The sequence below is a fragment of the Salvelinus namaycush genome, chromosome 34 (assembly GCF_016432855.1).
Source record: "Salvelinus namaycush isolate Seneca chromosome 34, SaNama_1.0, whole genome shotgun sequence".
In the NCBI taxonomy this organism is placed as follows: domain Eukaryota; kingdom Metazoa; phylum Chordata; class Actinopteri; order Salmoniformes; family Salmonidae; genus Salvelinus; species Salvelinus namaycush.
In genome coordinates this window covers 4,293,734-4,314,629 of record NC_052340.1, presented here as the reverse complement: position 1 = coordinate 4,314,629, position 20,896 = coordinate 4,293,734, and the positions used below count along the sequence as shown (strand labels likewise).

The 20,896-nt window shown below is 41.1% G+C and overlaps 1 protein-coding gene across 1 annotated transcript in view; it reads left to right on the top strand.

The window, feature by feature from the left end:
* LOC120028311 (cell surface glycoprotein MUC18-like) overlaps window positions 1-19,227 on the top strand; it is a 75,189-nt gene extending 55,962 nt beyond the window's left edge. The window contains exons 2-16 of the mRNA XM_038973517.1: window positions 6,993-7,120; window positions 7,483-7,714; window positions 7,830-7,900; window positions 8,140-8,227; window positions 8,753-8,941; window positions 9,298-9,425; window positions 9,601-9,736; window positions 10,080-10,195; window positions 11,298-11,439; window positions 11,626-11,756; window positions 12,176-12,317; window positions 12,648-12,683; window positions 14,949-15,075; window positions 15,544-15,649; window positions 15,890-19,227. Coding sequence (XP_038829445.1) covers window positions 6,993-7,120; window positions 7,483-7,714; window positions 7,830-7,900; window positions 8,140-8,227; window positions 8,753-8,941; window positions 9,298-9,425; window positions 9,601-9,736; window positions 10,080-10,195; window positions 11,298-11,439; window positions 11,626-11,756; window positions 12,176-12,317; window positions 12,648-12,683; window positions 14,949-15,075; window positions 15,544-15,649; window positions 15,890-15,919 — 1,802 coding nt within the window. The 3' untranslated portion in view covers window positions 15,920-19,227. The remainder of the gene's footprint in view (window positions 1-6,992; window positions 7,121-7,482; window positions 7,715-7,829; window positions 7,901-8,139; window positions 8,228-8,752; window positions 8,942-9,297; window positions 9,426-9,600; window positions 9,737-10,079; window positions 10,196-11,297; window positions 11,440-11,625; window positions 11,757-12,175; window positions 12,318-12,647; window positions 12,684-14,948; window positions 15,076-15,543; window positions 15,650-15,889) is intronic.
* The last annotated feature ends 1,669 nt before the right edge of the window (window positions 19,228-20,896 follow it).

The window sequence follows — 20,896 nt, the reverse complement described above, 5'->3', positions numbered from 1 at the left end:
ATGAAACATTTTTAAAAAGACATTCTTCATGTGTCCAGTCTAATCTACTAGGTAATCACATTCTAAAAACCTTCAAAGCGTTATGTCACAATGATGAAAGTATGTTTTCAACACCTGATATCAAGCATTTTGTTTATTTGCGAGATAATGCTATACCATGTGATTATTATCTACCATGTTAGGTAAGATAATGCCTGCATTCACAAAGCCTTTATAAGGGCAACATGAGGTTTTAAAGTATCTCTTCTGCACGTGAAGGTACTCACCTCACATGTGCACAATGTGGGGACAAGGGGAACGGCTCCGCTCACATTCTGGCCTCCCGAACATCAGTAACTTGTTATAAATCTCAGTACAGAGACCAATGTCAATCCCCCCACACAGTGCTTGTCTTGGGCAGGAGCTTACCGGAGCTGAGTACCGGCACTTAAAATGTTCTACTGCTTGAGTTCCTGTTCCTCTTATAGAATATTAGCTCCTGCACCTTAATATAAACAGTACCGGCAGCCACACTGAGTACCAGCACCTATTTCAGTCCAAGTCAAGCACTGGACACACACATGCACGCACACACACACACACACACATACACACAAAGTGTTAAACAAATCAAAATATATTTATCATGATTCACGCAGTCTCCTCTGAAAAGTTGATGTTGAGATGTGTCCATTATTTGAATCTGAGGTGCAGTTAACTCTAATGAACTTATCCTCTGCAGCAGAGGTAACTCTGTGTCTTCCATTCCTGTGGCGGTCCCTGTGGCGGTCCTCACGAGACCCAGTTTCATCATAGCGCTTGATGGTTTTTGCGACTGCACTTGAAGAAACTTTCAAAGTTCTTGACATTTTCCGGATATGACTGACCTTCATGTGTTAAAGTAATGATGGACTGTCGTTTCTCTTTGCTTATTTGAGCTGTTCTTGCCATAATATGGACTTGGTCTTTCACCAAATAGTGATATCTTCTGTATACCACCCCTAGCATGTCACAACACAACTGATTGGCTCAAACGCATTAAGAAGGAAAGAAATTCCACAAATTAACTTTTAACAAGGCACACCTGTTAATTGAAATGCATTCCAGGTGACTACCTCATGAAGGTGGCTGAGAGAATGCCAAGTGTGCAAAGCTGTCATCAAGGCAAAGGGTGGATAAGTCATCAGTGCGCAACAGAACATGGTACTGTCTACACTCGGTTTGTTGTTTATATTAAAAAAAGTTCATTAAAAGCGATTTTAATCAGAACTAAAGTTTTGTAGTTAAGGATTCTACGACGCGGTTAGCCTTTACGGCTAGGACTGCAAGTTTGTGTAAAAATGTTTCGTGTGGATTCCGTGAGTGCTAGCTGGCTGTACTACAGACACCTGTCATCGTCGTGGGGAAGACTCATTGTTATCTGTTCGTAAAACAACTGGTTGCAGTAAAGAGCCAACCTGGATACTAAGGAGATCCTGAGGGAAATCGACGAGTACCAACAGCTTTACGCTATGGAGGAACAACATACTACATCATGGAAAGATCCAACTACCTCACAAAATAACTTTAACCCAACAAAAAAAGGAAAAACCGATTCATCTACAGACATGGACGATTTACTTACCGTTGAAGTAGAGGCTAGTGCTGTGGCTGGAATCCATGTATCACTGGAAAAGTTGTGTGAGGAGGTAGCAGGCCTGAGGGGGAGTTTGGAGTTTAGCCAGAGTGAAATTCTCACGCTCCAAGGAGAAAACAAGGCACTCACAGCCAAGGTAAAAATCCACGATTCCAACATGGATTGTCTACTCAGGGAAAACAGGGTGAGGAAGGAGTCAATATCATACACATCAACCTACTCAGATTTACTACACACATAATATCTTGTCTCAATGTTCTAACATCAAACAGGCAAACAGGCAAGGGAATGAAACAAATATTGCTAGAACCTATTTCTTGAATTCTAAATATCAGTAATTTGAAAGCTCTATTTTGACCGTCATAGTACCCCTGATGGTAGTAACTTTACAAGCACTAATTATGGTCAATTTAGACTGAGAATAGTATCTAGTTATGGTAAGGGGATAAATATTTATAGCCAGTTATAATTGTAACGTTTTAGCAGATTATAAAAAAGTCTTTACATGGCTAAAAGAAAAGGAATATAACATATATTGTTTACAGGAAACTCACTCTACATCCTTAGATGAAGTTGCGTGGAAATAGGAATGGGGTGGTGAAATAATTTTCTGTCATGGACAAAGGAACTCAAAAGGTATGATGATATTACTTAACATACATTTCGATCTGAGTGTGCAAATAGTCAGGAATGATTCGCAAGGAAGGTGGATCCCTTTGAATATGAAAGTGGACGAAAAAGAGATTTGGCTCATTAATCAATATGGTCCAAATCAGGATGATCCATACTTCTTCGAAAACATTTATAGCAATTTATTGAACTTACAGGCAACAAAATGATCAAATCATTATGGTAGGAGACTATAACACAGTGTTAAGTACCTCAATGGACCGTAAAGGTAATCACTCTACAAACTATCATCACCGTGCCCTTAAGGAAATCACAAATATCATGGACACATTAGAAATAGTGGATATTTGGAGACGAAAAAACCCTGACCTAGAAAGTCTTGACTACTTTCTTGTCTCTTTACATGGAGGAGACTTAATCAAGCTAGTCGTCTTGACTATTTTCTTGTCTCTTTACTTGGAGGAGACTTAATCAAGCTAGTCGTCTTGACTACTTTCTTGTCTCTTTACATGGAGGAGACTTAATCAAGCTGGTCGTCTTGACTACTTTCTTGTCTCTTTCTCTCTTACATGGAAGAAACTTAATCAATAATGTAAAACCTAGTGTACAATATTACGTATTGGACTTTTATTTTTTATATAACTTTTATTACCCTGCAGTTTACCTATAAAATGGGCAGATAGTGAAGTAGACATACTTGGTATTCATATCACAAAAGATATAAATATGCTCTCCACAATGAATTTCAATCGAAAACTTGTAAAAATAGACAAGATCCTGCAACCATGGAGAGGTAAATACCTGTCTATTTGTGGAAAAATTGCCCTGATTAACTCCTTTGTCATAACATATCTCAGTTTACTCACTTACTTATGGCACTGACTACTCCTGATGATTTGTTTTTCAAATCATATGAGCAAAAAATATTCAGCTTTATCTGGGACGCTAAACCAGACAAAATAAAACGTGCCTATCTATATAATGCATTTGAATTGGGTGGGTTGAGATTATTAAATATAAAAGCACTAAACCTCTCTCTAAAATCTTCACTTATTCAAAAGTTTTACTTGAACCCTAAATGGTTCTCAAGTAGATTACTAAGAAAAGCTCATCCATTGTTTAAAAATCATTTTTGCCTTTGTGCAGATTGCAATGTCTCATTTTCGATTAATTGAAAATGATACTTTTTAAAAAAGTATCTCTCTTTTTCAAACAAGCATTGCAGAGCTGGCTACAATTTCAATTTCATCCCCCTGAAAAGATAGAACAAATATTACAACAAATATTATGGCTGAACTCAAATGTGCTGGTTGATAAAATACCTGTATTTGTGGGAAAGATGTTTGAAAAGGGTATTTTGTTCTTAAATGATATTGTAAATTGGAACGGTAGAATTATGTTCTTCATGGAGTTATCAGAATTGTACGGGAAGATCTGCTCAATCCAAGAGTACAACCAATTGATTACAGCATTACCCCAAAAATGGAGGAGGCAGGTGGCAGCGGGAGGAGGTAGGGAACTGGTCAGTCTGCCCAATATAAAGGATCAAAACTGGCAGAGGAATAAAAATAGCATACAGTGGGGCAAAAAAGTATTTAGTCAGCCACCAATTATACTGATAATAAAGTTCAAACAGGTGCCATTAATACAGGTAACGAGTGGAGGACAGAGGAGCCTCTTAAAGAAGAAGTTACAGGTCTGTGAGAGCCAGAAATCTTGATTGTTAGTAGGTGACCAAATACTTATTTTCCACCATAATTTGCAAATAAATTCATTAAAAATCCTACAATGTGATTTTCTGGATTTTTTTTTTCTTCCTTTTGTCTGTCATAGTTGAAGTGTACCTATGATGAAAATTACAGGCCTCTCTCATCTTTTTAAGTGGGAGAACTTGCACAATTGGTGGCTGACTAAATACTTTTTTGCCCCACTGTAAATAGGAACGTATACCAGTTTATTTTGAGGACCAGGATGTTGACAACTGTGCCATACAGATTGCAAAATAGTTGGGAAGAGATTTTTGATGTACCGATTCCATCTGTATGAGTAGATCTGTATGAGTTGATATATAAAATAACGCAAGATTCAAGACTTCGTGCATTTCAGCTAAAATTATTATATAGAATTCTTGCCACCAACAAAATGTTGAATATTTGGGGCATAAAATCATCGAAGCTCTGCAGATTTTGTTGTGAGGATACAGAATCAATAGACCATTTATTTTGGTATTGCCCTCAGGTAGCCTGTTTCTGGTTTTAGGTTCAGGAATGGGTGAAAATGCATAGCATTGATCTAAAATTGACCTTAGAAATAGTACTGTCACGTTTTTTGGCCTGGTGGTAGATCTGTCAACGTGCCCTTGAGCATTGCATTGAGCCTGGATGCTTCTGTGTGTCGCTCTGAATAGGAGTCTGTTGGATGACTGGTATGATGTAGTTGTTGAGCGGCTTCACTGCAAGTATATTGTATGTTTCGGATATTCAATTTTTAAAAAATCTAGAAAAAAGGAAAACTGAAAAATGTCAATAGTAGGATGGATTTTTTGACGATGTCCTCAGCAATTGTTTTCTGTGCTAGCTAGCTAACGTTACATCTAGAAAAATTGAAATAAAATGTTCATATTTCATTTTTTTTTATGTAAAAAGTGGCTACTTTGAAGAATCTCAAATATATTTTGATTTGTTTAACACTTTTTTAGTTAATACATGATTTCAAATGTGTTATTTCATAGTTTTGATGTCTTCACTATTATTCTACAATGTTGAAAATTCTAAAAATAAAGAAAAACCCTGGAATGAGTATAAGTGTCCAAACTTTTGACTGGTATTGTATATAGAGAGGATAGCTTTAGAATTGGAGCATGATGACTGTAAACATGACCCCTTCAGAGTGAGTCAGCATTGGCCTGTTGTTCCGTTGCTAATGCACAGGAAATATTTTTGTGGGGATACCTAATTGGATCACTGTACTAAGACTACATCCTTCTTCCTCCATTAGCCTCTGGTGGGTCCAGAGAAGCGTGTGTGTGTGTGTATGTTCGTAGGACAGGACGGTGTTGAGATCAAAAGTGCTCAGTGAGTGTTAATGTGCCCTCAATGTGAACTCTCACCTATTAAAGTGAAAATGAAGATACGCACACATACACACAGTGCATGTACGTAGACCATGCATCCAATAAGTCCCCCCCCCCCCACAAACACACACCCACACACTCTGTCCACATAAAAAAAAACACAAGATTGACTTGCCACATTTCTTTCTCTTAACTCACAGCATGCTACTGAAAGTGACTAATTAACGCTGCATCTTGGCGGAAAAGTCTAAACGCACAGCAAGGGGTCATTACCAATCTCGATTTTTTTTGTATTCTGTGTTATTTTATTAGGATCCCCATTAGCTGTTGTGAAAGCAACAGGTACTCTTCCTGGGGTCCACACAAAATATGAAACTTGACGTAATACAGAACATTAATAGACAATAATAGCTCAAGGACAGAACTACATCAATTTAAAAAAGGCACATGCAGCCTACATATCAATACATACACACAAACTATCTAGGTCAAATAGGGGAGAGGCGTTGTGCCGTGAGGTGTTGCTTTATCTGTTTTTTAAAACCAGGTTTGCTGTTCATTTGAGCAGTATGAGATGGGAGTTCCATGCAATAATGGCTCTATATAATACTGTACACTTTTTTGAAGACCCCTGATGGCATGTCTGGTGGGGTAAGTGTGTGTGTCAGAGCTGTCTGTGTGTGAGTTAACTATGCAAACAATTTGGAATCTTCAACATGAATGTTTCTTATAAAACAAAGAAGAAAAATTCTAAATTCAAACTGGCAATGCTTTTCTTTCATTACTAGTTATTTTTATGCATGAGCACGATGGCTCACTGTCCGTTGTTGGCATTTCCTTTCTTACTAAGAAACTTTTCAATACACTTTCAAAACTTTCCAAAACAACAAAACAGAGCTCTCCCTCATTTCGTGTTCAACCGGAAGTGAAGTGTACTAGATTACGCTATAGGAAGGAGTCTGCTTTCATATTGTGTGTAAAGTTCATAATGTGTGTAAAGTGCATAATGGGTGTAAAGCGCATAATGGCCCTTCTGGCCTGTGTGTCCTCATACGATGCCTCACGCTGTGAGACGCTTGGAGGGGAAAACCGCTCATTCCTCTGTGAGAGAGCCGAACACTGGCTCACTATGCTGTCTGTAAATTGAGTCTTTCTTCCCTCCTGAACAGTGACACACTGGAATGCAGCACATTAATATGACCATGGGTGGGCTTCCAGAATTCCTGTCATAGACTATTTATTCTTTGACCATTATGAGCTTTTCATTGCTTCTTTTCAGCTCCCACCACGTCAGGCCAGGCAGATGTGTGTGTGTGTGTGTGTGTGTGTGTGTGTGTGTGTGTGTGTGTGTGTGTGTGTGTGTGTGTGCGTGTGTGTGTGTGCGCATACATTCTTTAAAGTTGTGATATTACAAAAACAAAGAAGTTACTGCAAACAACTAACACTGTTTTTTCCCGTCTGACATCATTGCACATGTGCTAGAAGACAGTGGTGGGGTGGCCATCGGCGCAGTTTCCCCCTACTACGGTTTCCATCGTTAATGTTGGCACAGAAATGATTACTAAAGTATGATCAAAGCTACAAACTTTCACGTCATTGTGCAAAGTGGCTTTAAACGTGACTGATTCTGCAGTCTGCCAGCAATGTAATTGATCTCAAACTCTGTCTCTACAGCAGCCTGGGCCAAGGTGGAGGTGAACATGGAGGACAGAGTGGAGGTGTTCCTTGGGGACACGGCCCAGATCACCTGCATGTTCACGGTCTCAGACAACCACGATGATGTCATTATCCAGTGGTACATGGTGAGTAGTCCCACACACAAATGCATACACATGGACAGACGCGCACACACACACGTTAGCCTGGTTGCCAAATCTAACTGTGTTAGCAGTTGGCTAAAGGACCAACAGATCTGACAACCAGGCTAACACATTCCTTCCATCTCAGATCCCCGTTTCACAAATGAACACATGCTCTCTTAGCTCTCTGGGCTGAGTCCTAACTTGAGATCCATCTGTACATTTATGCGACAGCTAACATTGATGTAAATGGGAGATTTTACACGGGCACAAAGATTTACTTTATGCCCATGGATCTCAAGCATACGCCCCTCTGTCTCTGCCCTGTTTTCCAATTGACAATTAAATTCAACCTTCGATCGTAGATCACGAAGACAAACATCCGCTCGAGGATCTACTACGGAGACAAGAACATACAGGTAGTCGACCTTGACGGGCAGTTCACAGACAAGATCAGTCTGAACGGGATGGGGAAGAGCAGCGAGGTGGCGCTGACCATCAGGGACGTGGCGCTGGAGGATGAGCTAGAGTTCATCTGCCAAGTCAACGGAATGGCAGCGGGTAACATGGAGGGACGCACCATGCTCAAGGTGTTCGGTAAGAGTGTAATGCACCTATTGCTATGACCAGTTTCCTGGACCCAGGTTTAGCCTAGTCCTGGACTATCCTAGCTATCGCTCCCTATGTGATGTCATCCATTGTTCCTCTCTAGCGTCACCTGATCGTCCAAACATTGAGGGGGTGCACTCTGGGATCTCTGTCAGCAATACGAACCCATCTAAGGTAAAAACAAACAAACAAACACATTGTTAGCGATAGCTATGGTCAGTGAGGACTTCAGGGTATAGCATGTGGATAAGGTAAGGGCTTGTAACTTTGAGGACTTGTAGCACTAACCATTTAGAGAAATTAAAATTAGGATGGTTTTATTGTATAAAATATTTCAAATTAAGCTTTTTATCCCCAAAATCGAGGAGAAAAGGGTTTACACACTGACCGTGTCATGTCATCTTTCACCATAGATAGGGAGCTGTGAGGCTAAGAATGGCTACCCCAGGCCTAACATCACTTGGTACCGTGACCAGAGCCCACTGCAGAACACACCAGGCGGTGAGTGCGACAGAGGCTTTGACCACAGTGTCCATAGACACCCTCTGACATTAGTGTCTACGCTAGGTGAAACAGAGTTGATAAAACAGCTAGCTATTCCACATCTTCTTCACGCACTTCCTGCTTTTTGTGTGGGCAACGTGACAATAATAAACACATTTAGAATGTAGTAAACATGCCTCGGATCTCACAAGGAACAAACATATTTTTTCTGTTGTCAAATATGAAAATCAGATTGACTTCAGTCAAGAATTTGACAGTGAACTTAAAGAACAAAGATCCGCGATTACTATGACACAGATCATGCCTGTTGGAAAAACAGATGTCTGTTTCATGTGCCTGAACATGAGATGCGGCTGTGGATTTGAGCTGAAAATATTCATTTAGAAAAACTGCATTTAAAAATAGAAAGTAAAAGGAAGCGATAGTAAACCACCCCATGTATTCAACCTGGCCATTGGGCACACATCAACATCTACACTTCTACAGCAACTCAAGTATCTCTGTTTTCCATATGTGCTGCAGGTCTCACAGAGGTCAGTGTGATGACCCTGGTCACTAAGGAGTCCAGTGGTCTGTACACTGTCCAGAGTGAACTTTACCTGAATGTGGTCAAGGAAGACAAGGATTCGTTCTTCTACTGCGAAGTCAGCTACCTCGTCCCTGGTGGAACCAAGATGACGGAGACCAACAAGATCAACATCACTGTCCACTGTGAGTCTACTCTGCACCCTCTTAATGTGTCCCCCCACATATGGAGACAGTAGGAAACTATACACAGTCACAGACTTACACAAGTACATTGCCATCTCAAATCGTGTTCAGTCTCAACAAGAAGTATGAATCATAAATGCAAGCAACTATGCTACAGGGTAACGTTTTTACTTTCTGACTGTTTGTGCTGTCGCCACGTGTTTCTGTCCAGTTGTGAAGTCTCTCTTGTTTTGTGCCAAACTTGATATGGCCACACTTGCCGCTTTCCAGGTCATCTTTGTTAACAAGAACTAGGTCTTACATCTTGCTGACTTGCCTGGATAAATAAAGGTTAAATAAAAGAAAAATCTCTTCAGATCCAACCACTTCTCTTGATGTGTGGGTGGAGTCACCAAAGGGGCGTGTCAAAGAAGGGGACACAGTTGAGGTTCATTGCCGTGCCAACGGGAATCCTCAGCCACACTTTACATTCATGCACAATATGGTAAGAAACCCATGCTTACTCCTAGTCCCATGTAAAAATAAAACAATTCTGTGTCTCCAACCATAAACAGAACTATACACATTTATTCATGCGTTTACTGTAAGTGATGAATGAATGTCTGTGTTCATACACAACACTGTTGATGTGTGTTATAAATGCCACTCCCTCTCTGTAGCAAGAGCTGAAATCTGAGCTGAACGTATTGGTCCTGAAAGACGTGATGCGTCTAAGCAACGGCAACATCACGTGTACAGCACTGGACCTGGACACATATGAAGAAACCGTAGGGCACACAGAGCTCTTCGTTGACTGTGAGTGAGACGTTCCTCTGGTACAATTTCTGGGACATTAGTCATTATTAGTAGCCCCAAAAGTTGTGACATGACCAGGATAGACTTAGGACCCTCGTTATAGTCTATGACTAGGGCCTAGAGTTATTCCCTGGCTCCGGAAAAACTCCTGGCCTAGTTATTGCAGTAGTAGTGAAATGTAGTGTAATGTAGTGCAGTGGTTCTCAAACTGGTGGTCCCGCGAATGTGAAACTGCATGGGAACAATGTATACCATTGCCCCTTCGATCCGGTTGCTAACATTGGACTACTGTATATAGAGTAGTGTAGCAGTGTTCTTAACAGTGCATGTTGTGTGTCTATAGATCTGGACCCGGCTGTATTGATTCCCAAAGACACCCACGTCATGGCCCGGGGAGAGGAGCTGATGGCCACCTGCAATGCCCTGTCCTCCCTGCCCACACACACTGAATGGTTCAAGGTAAATTACAGTACCTCAAAATTACAATGTGTGTGTGTGTGTAGAATGTGTGTTTTAGAGTGTGTGTGTATGCGTGTGTCTCTCTTCACTTTCCGTGTTCTGCCATGAGGTGTTGTTTTATCTGTTTTTGAAGTTTGATTTTCCTGCTCGCTTGAGTTACTTGGTGTGGAAGAGAGTTCCATGTGGTCATGTACAGTAGTGGTGCGCGTTTCTCAGAGTCTGTTCTGGACTTGGGGACTGTGAAGAGACCCCTGGTGGCATGTCTTGTGGGGTATGTATGGATGTCTGAGCTGTGTATTGGCTGCCTTCAACATGGCAACATCTTTCACAAAGACAAGTAGTGATGCGGTTAATTTGCCTGTTTTTCTTCGAGGCACTTGACCATATAAGAGCAGAGCAGCTCTTTATCGCGGACAGACCTCTCCCCATCTAGCTGCCGTTGCATCAATATGTTTTGAACCTCCCAGTTTACAATCTAGGGTTACACCAAGCAGGTTTAGTTTCCTCAATTTGCTCAATTGCCACATTATTCATTACAAGATTTAGATTAGGTTAAGAGTTTAGCTAGTGTTTGGTCCCAAATACAATTCTTTTAGTTTTTGATATATTTAGGACTAGCTTATTACTTGCCACCTGTTCTAGATCTGACTGCAGCTCTTTGTTCAGTGTTGCAGTGATTTTACTTACTGTGGTAGCTGTCGTGTATAATGTTAAGTCATTAGCGTACATAGACACACAAGCTTTACTCAATACCAGTGGTAGGACATTAGTAAAAATAAAAAGAAAGGTAAGAGGCCAAGACAGCTACCTTGACATATGCCAAACTCTACCTGGTTTACGTTACAGAGGCTTCCATTAAATAACTCCCGCGGTGTTCTGTGAGATAAGTAACTCTCGATCCACAATAAGGCAGAGGATGTAAATCCATAACACGTGTTTTTTTTCAGCAGCAGACTATGATCGATCATTTCTAACAAAACAGCTCCCACAGCCCCCTGATATCTGTCTCGACTATGTCTTTCGAATCTCAGAAAGGTTCTTTAAGAGGTGTGGCTGCTTGATTTATATTGTTTCCCTCATAGACGTGTGTGTGTGTGTTTAGAAAGGAGAAAAAGTTGCAGAGGGCCACACACTGACCCTGAAGGACGCTGTGTTTGACATGGCGGGGACGTATGTGTGTGTGGTGAAGGTCCCTTCACTGGAAGGACTGGAGACCAGAGGCTCTTTACATGTCCACGTACAGGGTGAGCCCACACACACACACACACACACACACACACACACACACACACACACACACACACACACACACACACACACACACACACACACACACACACACACACACACACACACACACACACACACACACACACACACACACACACACACACACACAAACTAACCCTCCATCCCCCTCTTCCATGCAGGACCCCCAGAGATCATGGAGTCAGCAGACACAGTCCTGGAGGAGGTCACAGAGAAGTTCCTCAACCTGAGCTGCCACGCTAGAGGATACCCAACCCCTGTCATCACCTGGAGCTCCTCTGACGAATCACAGGTAAGCAGACAGACCGACAGACAGTCAGACCAGCAGGAAAAGAGGGCGGCTCTGGGTCAGCTCATACAGACAATGTTTAGACTGGCTTTGGAAGGAAAGAGGGACAATGGTGTGGTTTTTTCCCCCTTTTGATCTATTTACACACAGATCTGTTCCGATCCTGGCTACCTGGGTCATTTCCTGTAACAACGTTAATAGACAAAGCAACTCATATTCAACATTCCTTTCTGAACCGATTTATCTGCATTTGTTTGTTCCAAATGGCCACCTTTTCCCATTGTAGTGCACTACTTTTGACCCGGACCCATAGGGCTCTGGGCAAAAGTAGTGCACTTTATCCCGAATAGGATGCCATTTGGGACATAGACAATGTTTTGGTTTCTGGTCTTACCTGTGCTTTATTTCCCTGTGTGTGCTAGATCCTGAAGGAGGTGTCCCACAGACAGACAGAGGACGGGGTTCTCAGTGTGGTGAGCGTCAAGGTGACCTCTGACATCACAGCCAACTGCAACGCCTCCAACGTCCATGGCACAGACTCCTTCCCCTTCAGCATCAAAGCCAGTAAGTTGTCTCTCCACTGTCTTATTTGTCATGTCTTGTATATTTTATGCCAACATGTCCGGTTTGACTGTTAAGAGAAAATGAGCAGGCAGAATATACGAACAACCAAATGATTTAATTCATGGAAACATGGACAGAAAACTTGAACCTGAGCCTCAAATCATCTTTAGTAAAGCTGCTAGAGGGGTTGGGTTAAATGCGGAAGACACATTTCAGTTGAATGCATTCAGTTGTACAACCGACTAGGAATCGCCCTTTCCCTTTCCTCGTTTTCCTTTAACTGTCAGTGTGCTAACAGGAGAGTGTCACTCTCCCTTTGCCTGTTTTCAGTTGTCCAAACGACCTCGTCAGATCCCAGTACTACAGGTAAGCGTACCACTCTTTTAGGGTATAACACTCACTGTCATCGCGTCGTCTTTATTGCGGTCATGCTGCACCTTCCAGAAGATCGCGATGTCATATCAATGGGACGCTTAGAATTTGGCAAGCGTTGGGAGATCTGATCACCTGTGCAGCGTGACTGCAATAAAGACGACCGTGCTATCGCAACAAGGAACTTCATTCATCAGTCACCTTTTTTTCTCACAATTTTGTTGTTGAGCTAGATGGTCTAGATTAGCTGTTTCTGTGTGAGTCAGGCAGGGGGAAAAAAGGAAAGAAAATGAAAAAATGCGACGGGTGCTTTTTGAATCAGAATTCAAAAAGGTCTCTGTGGGTGTATTAAGGTTTATACTGATGAGGACGGTCATGGTTGAGAAACCTTTTATTGACTAACTGGTGGGCGAGAGCTGCTTATTTTCCATGTGTTGATCAGTCATATAATACGAACCCATCCTGATGTGTTCTTTGATAACTGTCATAATTAGATGTTAGATTAAATTGAATCTTTATGGGCCGGCTTTCCGGACACAGATAGATTGACTAGTCCTGACCTGGACTAAAAAGCAATTTCAATGGAGATTCTGGGCTGTCATTGAGCACGCTTTTAAGTCCAGGATTAGGCTCAATTTGGATCCAGGAAACCAGCCATAGAACTCTTACTGCACGGTCATCCTATTTCGGACTATGTTCACTAAATGGTTGCATATCGCCCTATTGCATAAAGATCTGTCTTGTTCGCACACAGATCAGGAGCAAGGCTGAAACTGTAGCTGTGTGTTGATGGTTAAAGTGCACTCAACATAGTCTTCTGACTCCCATTACCTCATTGGACCGCTCACGTCACGCCAGGAAATCATTGCCTCCGTCCCTCTGAGGGAAAATCCTGTTTGTTGTTGTTTTATTGATGACAAAATATGATTAAATAGCCAGCGCTGCCGCTCCTGGAAATCATTAGGGCATTTTTTGGTTGGTGCAGACTGCAAAGCCGTTCCTGGTTCCTGTCTCCTGCCTATCTGTGTTTGTAACAAAGGCGATAAGTGATTAGGGCCATGCTAAGTAGACAAGGCGGTTGTTTCACAGTTGTTAACAGTGTTAGGTTGCCATAGAGCTGCTGTATTATCGTGATAACTGTGTCCGTGTGGTTTGTCCAGTAACGACAGTAACCCCAGTAACTCCTCCGAAGAGAGTCAAGAAAGGTTTGTGACTTCTGGTCCTGGGTCTTGATGCTGCCACCCACCTAGCACGCTTAGAAGGCTGCCCTGCCCACACCTCGCTCCACCCAGCTCACACTGCCTAGACTGAACCCCCAGCCACCACCATCACCCTCCACGCTCTCTCTTTCTCTCCACAGCACCCTCATTCTCTATGCAGGGGAGGGCTTTGTACTCTCTACTCAGGAGGCAACACTTGTGACATGGAATAATTGATAATTTAATAGGATCTCTCTGTTTGTGACTTTGTAATACTGTCTGAAAAAGTACAGTATTACACAACTTTATCTATGTGGAGAGATACTTATAAATTATCAAGTGGAAAAATATAATTAGATGAAATCTGGAATTAGTTTATTTTTTATTTTTATATTCATACTTTGTTAGTTACAATGTCACAATGTTATCATTTTAATATGTTCACTGAATGATGCTTCATGAATCATCAGAAACATAACCTCCAAAATGTTTTTGTTAAACCAGGCTGAAAAGTTCCATTTGCATCTGGAGCATTTTGAGTACAAACTCCTCCTGTGAGAAGGGAGTGGTATCACCCATTCTGTACCTTGATGGAAATGGATCCATCCATCTAAATCTGCATCCTTCCTCCAGGGGAGGTCCATCCCCAAGTGCACCCATCCACCTCTTTACCTTCCCTCGCTCTTTCTCTCTCCCTTTGTCCTGCTGCCTCCTACTGTAGTTCTGGTTGGTATTCTCTGACAGAGAAACCAAGCAGCACAACTCTGGAAAGTGTTTGTTCTGACTGATCTTTAGTCCTCAGTAAAGAACTTCTTCCATGATGAACAACCTATTCAGAGACTGCACGCCTGTTCATCATTACCACCACCTGTGCATGCTGTTGTCTCTGAATGATACAAGCGACACTCCTGAATGACATGGACACGCACGCAAGCACGTGTGTGTGTATACACACACACAAAAAAAATATGAAACTCCTTAAGAGGACGATGTTATCACGAAGCAATTACCGGACAGGAAATGACCTGTGGTTCTGCCACTTTATTCTTTGTCCCACCAGAGGGCAGCGGTGTGATCATCGCTGTCATCATCATCTGTATTCTCCTGCTGGCTATCCTTGGCAGTGTGCTGTACTTCCTGTACAAGAAGGGCAAGATCCCATGTGGGCGTTCGGGCAAGCAGGATCTGTAAGTGTGTATTCCACAATTTTATTTTAGGTTTGCAAAATTCCAGAAGCATTCTCAAAATTCCCAGGTTTTCCAGGAATCCTCCACCCAGAATTGCTGGAAGAGCTGTGCATTTTTAGGGAAGGTTTTTGTAATTTTGCAACCATATTTTGGAATCATGACCCCTTATCAGATAGCTTAATTTGTTGGATATGCCTTAGAGGATACCTCTAAAATAGCGCATTGTCATTTTTTTTTCCTTCTTCATGATTTTACCTGATGTGTCATTATCATTTCTATCAGATACCGTTTTCACACTATTGTGCTGACCCGAACCGTACTGTGCTGGCTCAGAGTTTCTTGTCCTTTTTAGTATCGCAACTATGTTGGAGGCATAAACAGCCCAGCTCGGGTTGTCTTGGCTTAGTAGTGTATAAAGGGTATTTATTACATTGGTCATGCTGGTGTCTCTGCGCTCTCTCTCTCTAGTACCAAACCAAATAAGGACAGCACTATGGTGGAGATGAATAATGACAACACGGAGGAGGCCGTGCTTTTAGGTGTCAACGGAGACAAGAAGCCCCCTAGTGACCAGGTAACTATGGACACTGGCTATTTTTTTTTAACCTTCCTTATAAATTGTACAACCACTCATCCAAATGATAGTTAAAATTGTATCTTTTAGTATCTGAACTTTAGTGGTTAATACAATGCAATGTTGTGTTGAAGATGTTGAATGTTCCTTACCAGCTGTCCTATGATACAACCTTTAACACATTTACACATTGTTTCGATTCTGTGTGTGTTCTGTGTGTGTCCGTCCTCTGGAGTAAAGGGTGATAAGTACATGGACGTGCAGAAGTGAGTGTGGCTGTGTGAAGGGGCGACTCCTGCAGCTGCTCCCAGTCCAGTTCACTCTCTCAGGGTGGGATGGATCCTTTGATGCCTTTTGGCCTACAACTCCCTGGACAACCCATCTGATATGTGCTGCAGTTCTCTAACCTGATTCCCAGATTCTTAGTTCTTTAGCATTATGTTCAGTCATGTTTAGCATTTGCATAACATAGAACATGCAGATCTAGGATCAGCCTAGCAATTTTTATGAATGGGCTTCTTCTATGCACCCATAAGACCCAGTTAGAGCACAAAATAAGGATGGTTTTATATATATATATATATATACACACCTTAATCCAAATGCCAACTCAGGCAACCAATCACTGAAGATCAGCCTGGAACTGCTCTTTATGAAGTGTACATATATATTATATCCTGTATATATTTCTTTATTTAAAATAACCAAAGAAAAACCTTTTAAAAAGACATGGCTAGTTTTGGTGCTTTTTTTGTTGGTCCAGGGCGTTAAGGCGCGTTCCTCTGCAGCATAGTGGAGGAACGTGAACTAACGCCCTGGACCAGAGCTAGCTTTACTCTAGAGGTCCACCTGCTGTTGTTCTGCACGTGATTGCCTGCCTTCACTTCCTACTTTGCTAAAGTCTGTACACTGAAACCATGGGGCCATGGGTGCCTAATGACAGGCTTACCTACCATGTCTACATGTATATAGCCTGCTTCATCTACCCATGTAAACCAACATCCAACCTTTAGAGCTATGTTCTTAAAGTGGACTCCAGTATTGGTCGTGACATCACATATCATTTAGCAAATTCCGTTTGAGTTTAGTCTTTTATTATTATTATTATTTTTTTTTACTTACCCCTGAAACTAACCGTACGCTTGTTTTTGGCTTTGTGAATGAACACGTAAGGCCTTATATCCTCCTCTTATCTTATGAGAGATGGGCCCTGTTTGAATATATCCTTCCTGCTTTCCTTCATTGGAGTAATCGCTGAGCTGACGTGACTTGGATAGGTGAAGGCCTATCCAAATCAGGTCAAATCAGTGATTTATTAATGGAAGAAAGAATATGTAGTGAAATATCCAGGATTGGGTTCTTTTGTACTACGAGCCAATAGCAGAGCTCCGATGAAGCCAAAGTGTTATTGGTTACTTTTTCTTCCATAAACTGCTGTCTAGTTCTTGTACTGTTTGTAAATAAGAGGTTAGAATCACGCTGATATGTTTGCAGTTCGTAAACATCTGTCTGCCTTATACATTCAGCCTCATTCTACAAGTCACAGCTAGCAGAATAGCTTACATTCGTTCACACTTGTTTTATCATTCTTTGTGAAAATATCCAGTGCACTGATTTTCTTTAGTTTGTTAAGATAATTTTTTGTCATGTTTTGTTTGTTTTGAATGTGGATATCTGGTTTAAGTTGGGTGAAGGAGTGTTTGCGTGTGTAATGCGAGTGAAACGTTAGCTAGTTTTTGATGAAAGGTAAAATGGCTCTTTGACCTAGGGGAGAGTGGGGTAAATTGAGCCAAAGGTGTAAGTTTAGCCACCCTTGTTTCCAGGAAACCATACATAAAACTAATAATTTGACCAAAATGGGAAGAGGTCATAATTTCAGGGAGTCTGTGAAGGAAGAAACCACATGTAAAAAGTGGTAAGCAAGTTAGGTCCAAAAAAACGTATATTCACCAAGTCAAATGCATTTGTGTTAGCGGGTTCATGATGCTTGTATCTAAACCAAAGTAGATCATTTTAAGATTGTTATATATAACACACACACACACATCAGTTGGGGTCTCTATAAGCTTCAATATGAGGTCGTAAACCTAGCATGAGGGCTAATATCGTCAAAATGTTTGCTTTGGGGTAAGTTGAGCCAATGGCAAGTTGAGCAAATGTAAGTGTGTTTCTTCCCAGGCGTAATGCCAGACATTATCGCTGGGATATGGGTTAACAGGACCTGGCCTGTTAAGTGTTTAAAAAAATTAAGTGGTGTTAAAAGATGCTTCAAATTATTTAAAAGAAAAAAACTATTGTGATCGTGTTGAATTGTGTTCGGGAAATAAAGTCAGACATGTTTTTAAGAGAAGTAGCAGTAATATTTCATTCAGTACAGAAATGTGTAGTCGGCTTAACTTACGCCATACGTACGTTGTGCCAAGAGACCACTTTCTTTGGACAAGCTGTTCTCAAAACTAATGTTTACATTAGTATTATTTCCAGGGACACACAACATTCTGACATACATGTAGATAACTTTGTTAGAAAGAACACTATATTTTCCTTGATTGAGTGATGCTAAACATTTTTTTAAAATGGCTCAACTTACCCCACAATGGCAAATAAACTATATTTAAAATTCAAACAGGCACTCGCACATCTGAGCCAACTTTGTTGCAGGTGCATGGTAACAGTTGAATAACATGAGAAAAAAGAAGAAACCCGCATACTGCTCTTGTTAGCGTCACTGCTCTTTACCAAGCGTTACATATTGGCCTCGAGGCCTTCGTCAGAGTAAAAAATTAAAAATGCTAAAAACCTGACGAAGGCCTTGAGGCAGATACGTAAAGAGCAGTGATACCAGCAAGAGTAGTGCGTGGGTTTCTTATTTTTTCCCCACCAATATAAACCACATGAAAGTCATCTGAACAGGGACTAAATGTGAAACTCTGATAGTGTTTTACACAGAACCCCTCTGAAATGCTATGCCATGATACCTAGTAGTTTTCATTCTGCAAACAAAATTGCAAGAATTTGTTTTATCAGTTGGTCAGCCCACTAACATTTCTACACCAGAGAATGGCTCGATAACAACACAACTCCTTAGTTTGAGCTTTCTTAAAATCACAACAGGTGAGATTCCAAGAGCTCGCTCATGGCCATGTTAAAACACAACCCAGAAGCTACTCTTATTAATAACTAAAGACACTACAGGTCAAAAAGGTGGTTTTGCTTAAGTCTGCATCAAATCATTAGGGATACCAGTTTTACTCGTGGTCCTCCCAATCAAATGTGTTACGGTACAATCTGAGGAGAAAAGTATGACAGTCATCAATCTTTGATAGTATGAAGTAAAATGTAAGTTCTGTACTGTCTAATTACAGCCTTCAATATCTCCCCTTTTCACAATTTTTTTGTGGTTGATATTTTTGACAAGAACTATCAGTGTTCTTTTTGATAATTAAAAAAAATGGTTTGTAATGGTCTATGACTTGCAAAGACTGATTAACTTCAGAACAGGTGAACGGATTCCTTTTGTTTGTAAAAACGTTTTTTTATTTTTATTAGTAAATGCCAAATAAAAATGCATGTTCAATGAAAAACGTGTCTCTCTTCAAGCCTGAAAAGATTGTACATCTTGACAACCTGCAACTTTCCGTTTTTTTAACAGGACTAGCAAGAAATTGATAGAAAGAATACTGTATATACTCCAAATATAAAACATAGCTAGACGAGAAGATCAATTTCGGCTTGTGAAGACAGGAATGTATGGTGTACTACAGTAGCTGGTCATCTCCCATGTTTCCCACGTTTCTTCCCAAGAGTACTAAAACATATTCAGATAAGTAATGGATTTGGGAGTTTTATTCTATTTTTAATCGATACCAAGATGAGGGCAACAAGAATTGGGTGTACCGGGCCAATATGCAGAACGGATCTTAGACCTTTCTTAAGAACACTACAACGGTGCTAACAATTCTTACCAAGGTGTGTTCACGCAGGGATGACTGTTGTAGGTCGACTGGCAGATTGTCCGCTTATCACTGGAAGATGAAATGGAGGAAAAGCTCACACCAATGTTGACAATTAAAACATGTTCAAGTTCACCGTCGAACCTAAAGTCCAAGGTTGCGTTCCGATTTCCACCCTTCTCCCAAAGTGTGCATTTGCACAGTGCACCCTCCCCATTCGTGGACTTAAAAGTAGTCAGTGTAAGCGTTTGAGGTAGTTTCCAATATTGTTAAATCCATGACTGCATGCTTCGGGACTCGGGAGAAGGGTGGAGAATCAGGGCATTGCCCAACTGAGGTTCTCTCTGTCCTTTCTTTGTGATTCAAGTGACAAGACACGATTGCATCAAATTGAGGGATGTCTATGATAATGGATACAGTGGAAATATAGATTATGATAAAGATAAATGATTATGGACTAAATAAGTGCAGCGTAACAATGCATATTTAATTTTTTTTTTTAAGAAAAGAAAAATGCTTCAAATTCCAGAAAAGAAAAACAGGATTTCGTGACGTTTTAGGGGAGGAGTACAGCGGTAAATTAATAAATACGTTAATAAATGGAAAACGCATAACAAAAAAACAATGGACTCTGAAAGGTCCACCTTATCGGACCATCCACATGCATGGACAGACAGATGTTTTAAACCAAAGCGGACGTCAGAGCACTGATGGCAGTTTAGACCTTGGTAGTGAGAAAAGCTGAAGCAGTAAGGCAGCGAGAGAGAGGCGGACACTTGCCCAATCCCAAACCGACCCATAGCCCCTATGCACTTAGGGAGGATTGAGGGAATTCGGTAAATACAATATGCAGAAAATGCCTCTTTTCCTATCAGAAGGTAAGAGGGAGCAATTACCATATTAGTCCTTAAGGTGCATAGGGGGCTAGGGTTTGATTTGGGACTGGCCAAGTTTCCTCCAACAGCAAGCCTGGGGCACAATCAGCAGCCAATAACATGTTATGTATAAAACATGGCTTAAAAACTGTATAGCTGAAGAAAATGGATTTCTCCGCAACACTGGTGTTGCGACACGTGTGGACCAGAGTAGAGAGAGATTGCTCAAGGACTGTGTTCAGCTATGGATAAGTACCGTTAAACTGAGACATGACGTCTTTACCTACTCTTTTAATAAACAGTATAGCACTGTGCATACTTCCAAAGTGATGAGCGTTAAAAACCATCAAAAAGTTCAAGAAACGCCTCGACTGTTGAAGAGAAAAATGGCATCGAGGACAGACAGCTCCCTCTTCTGG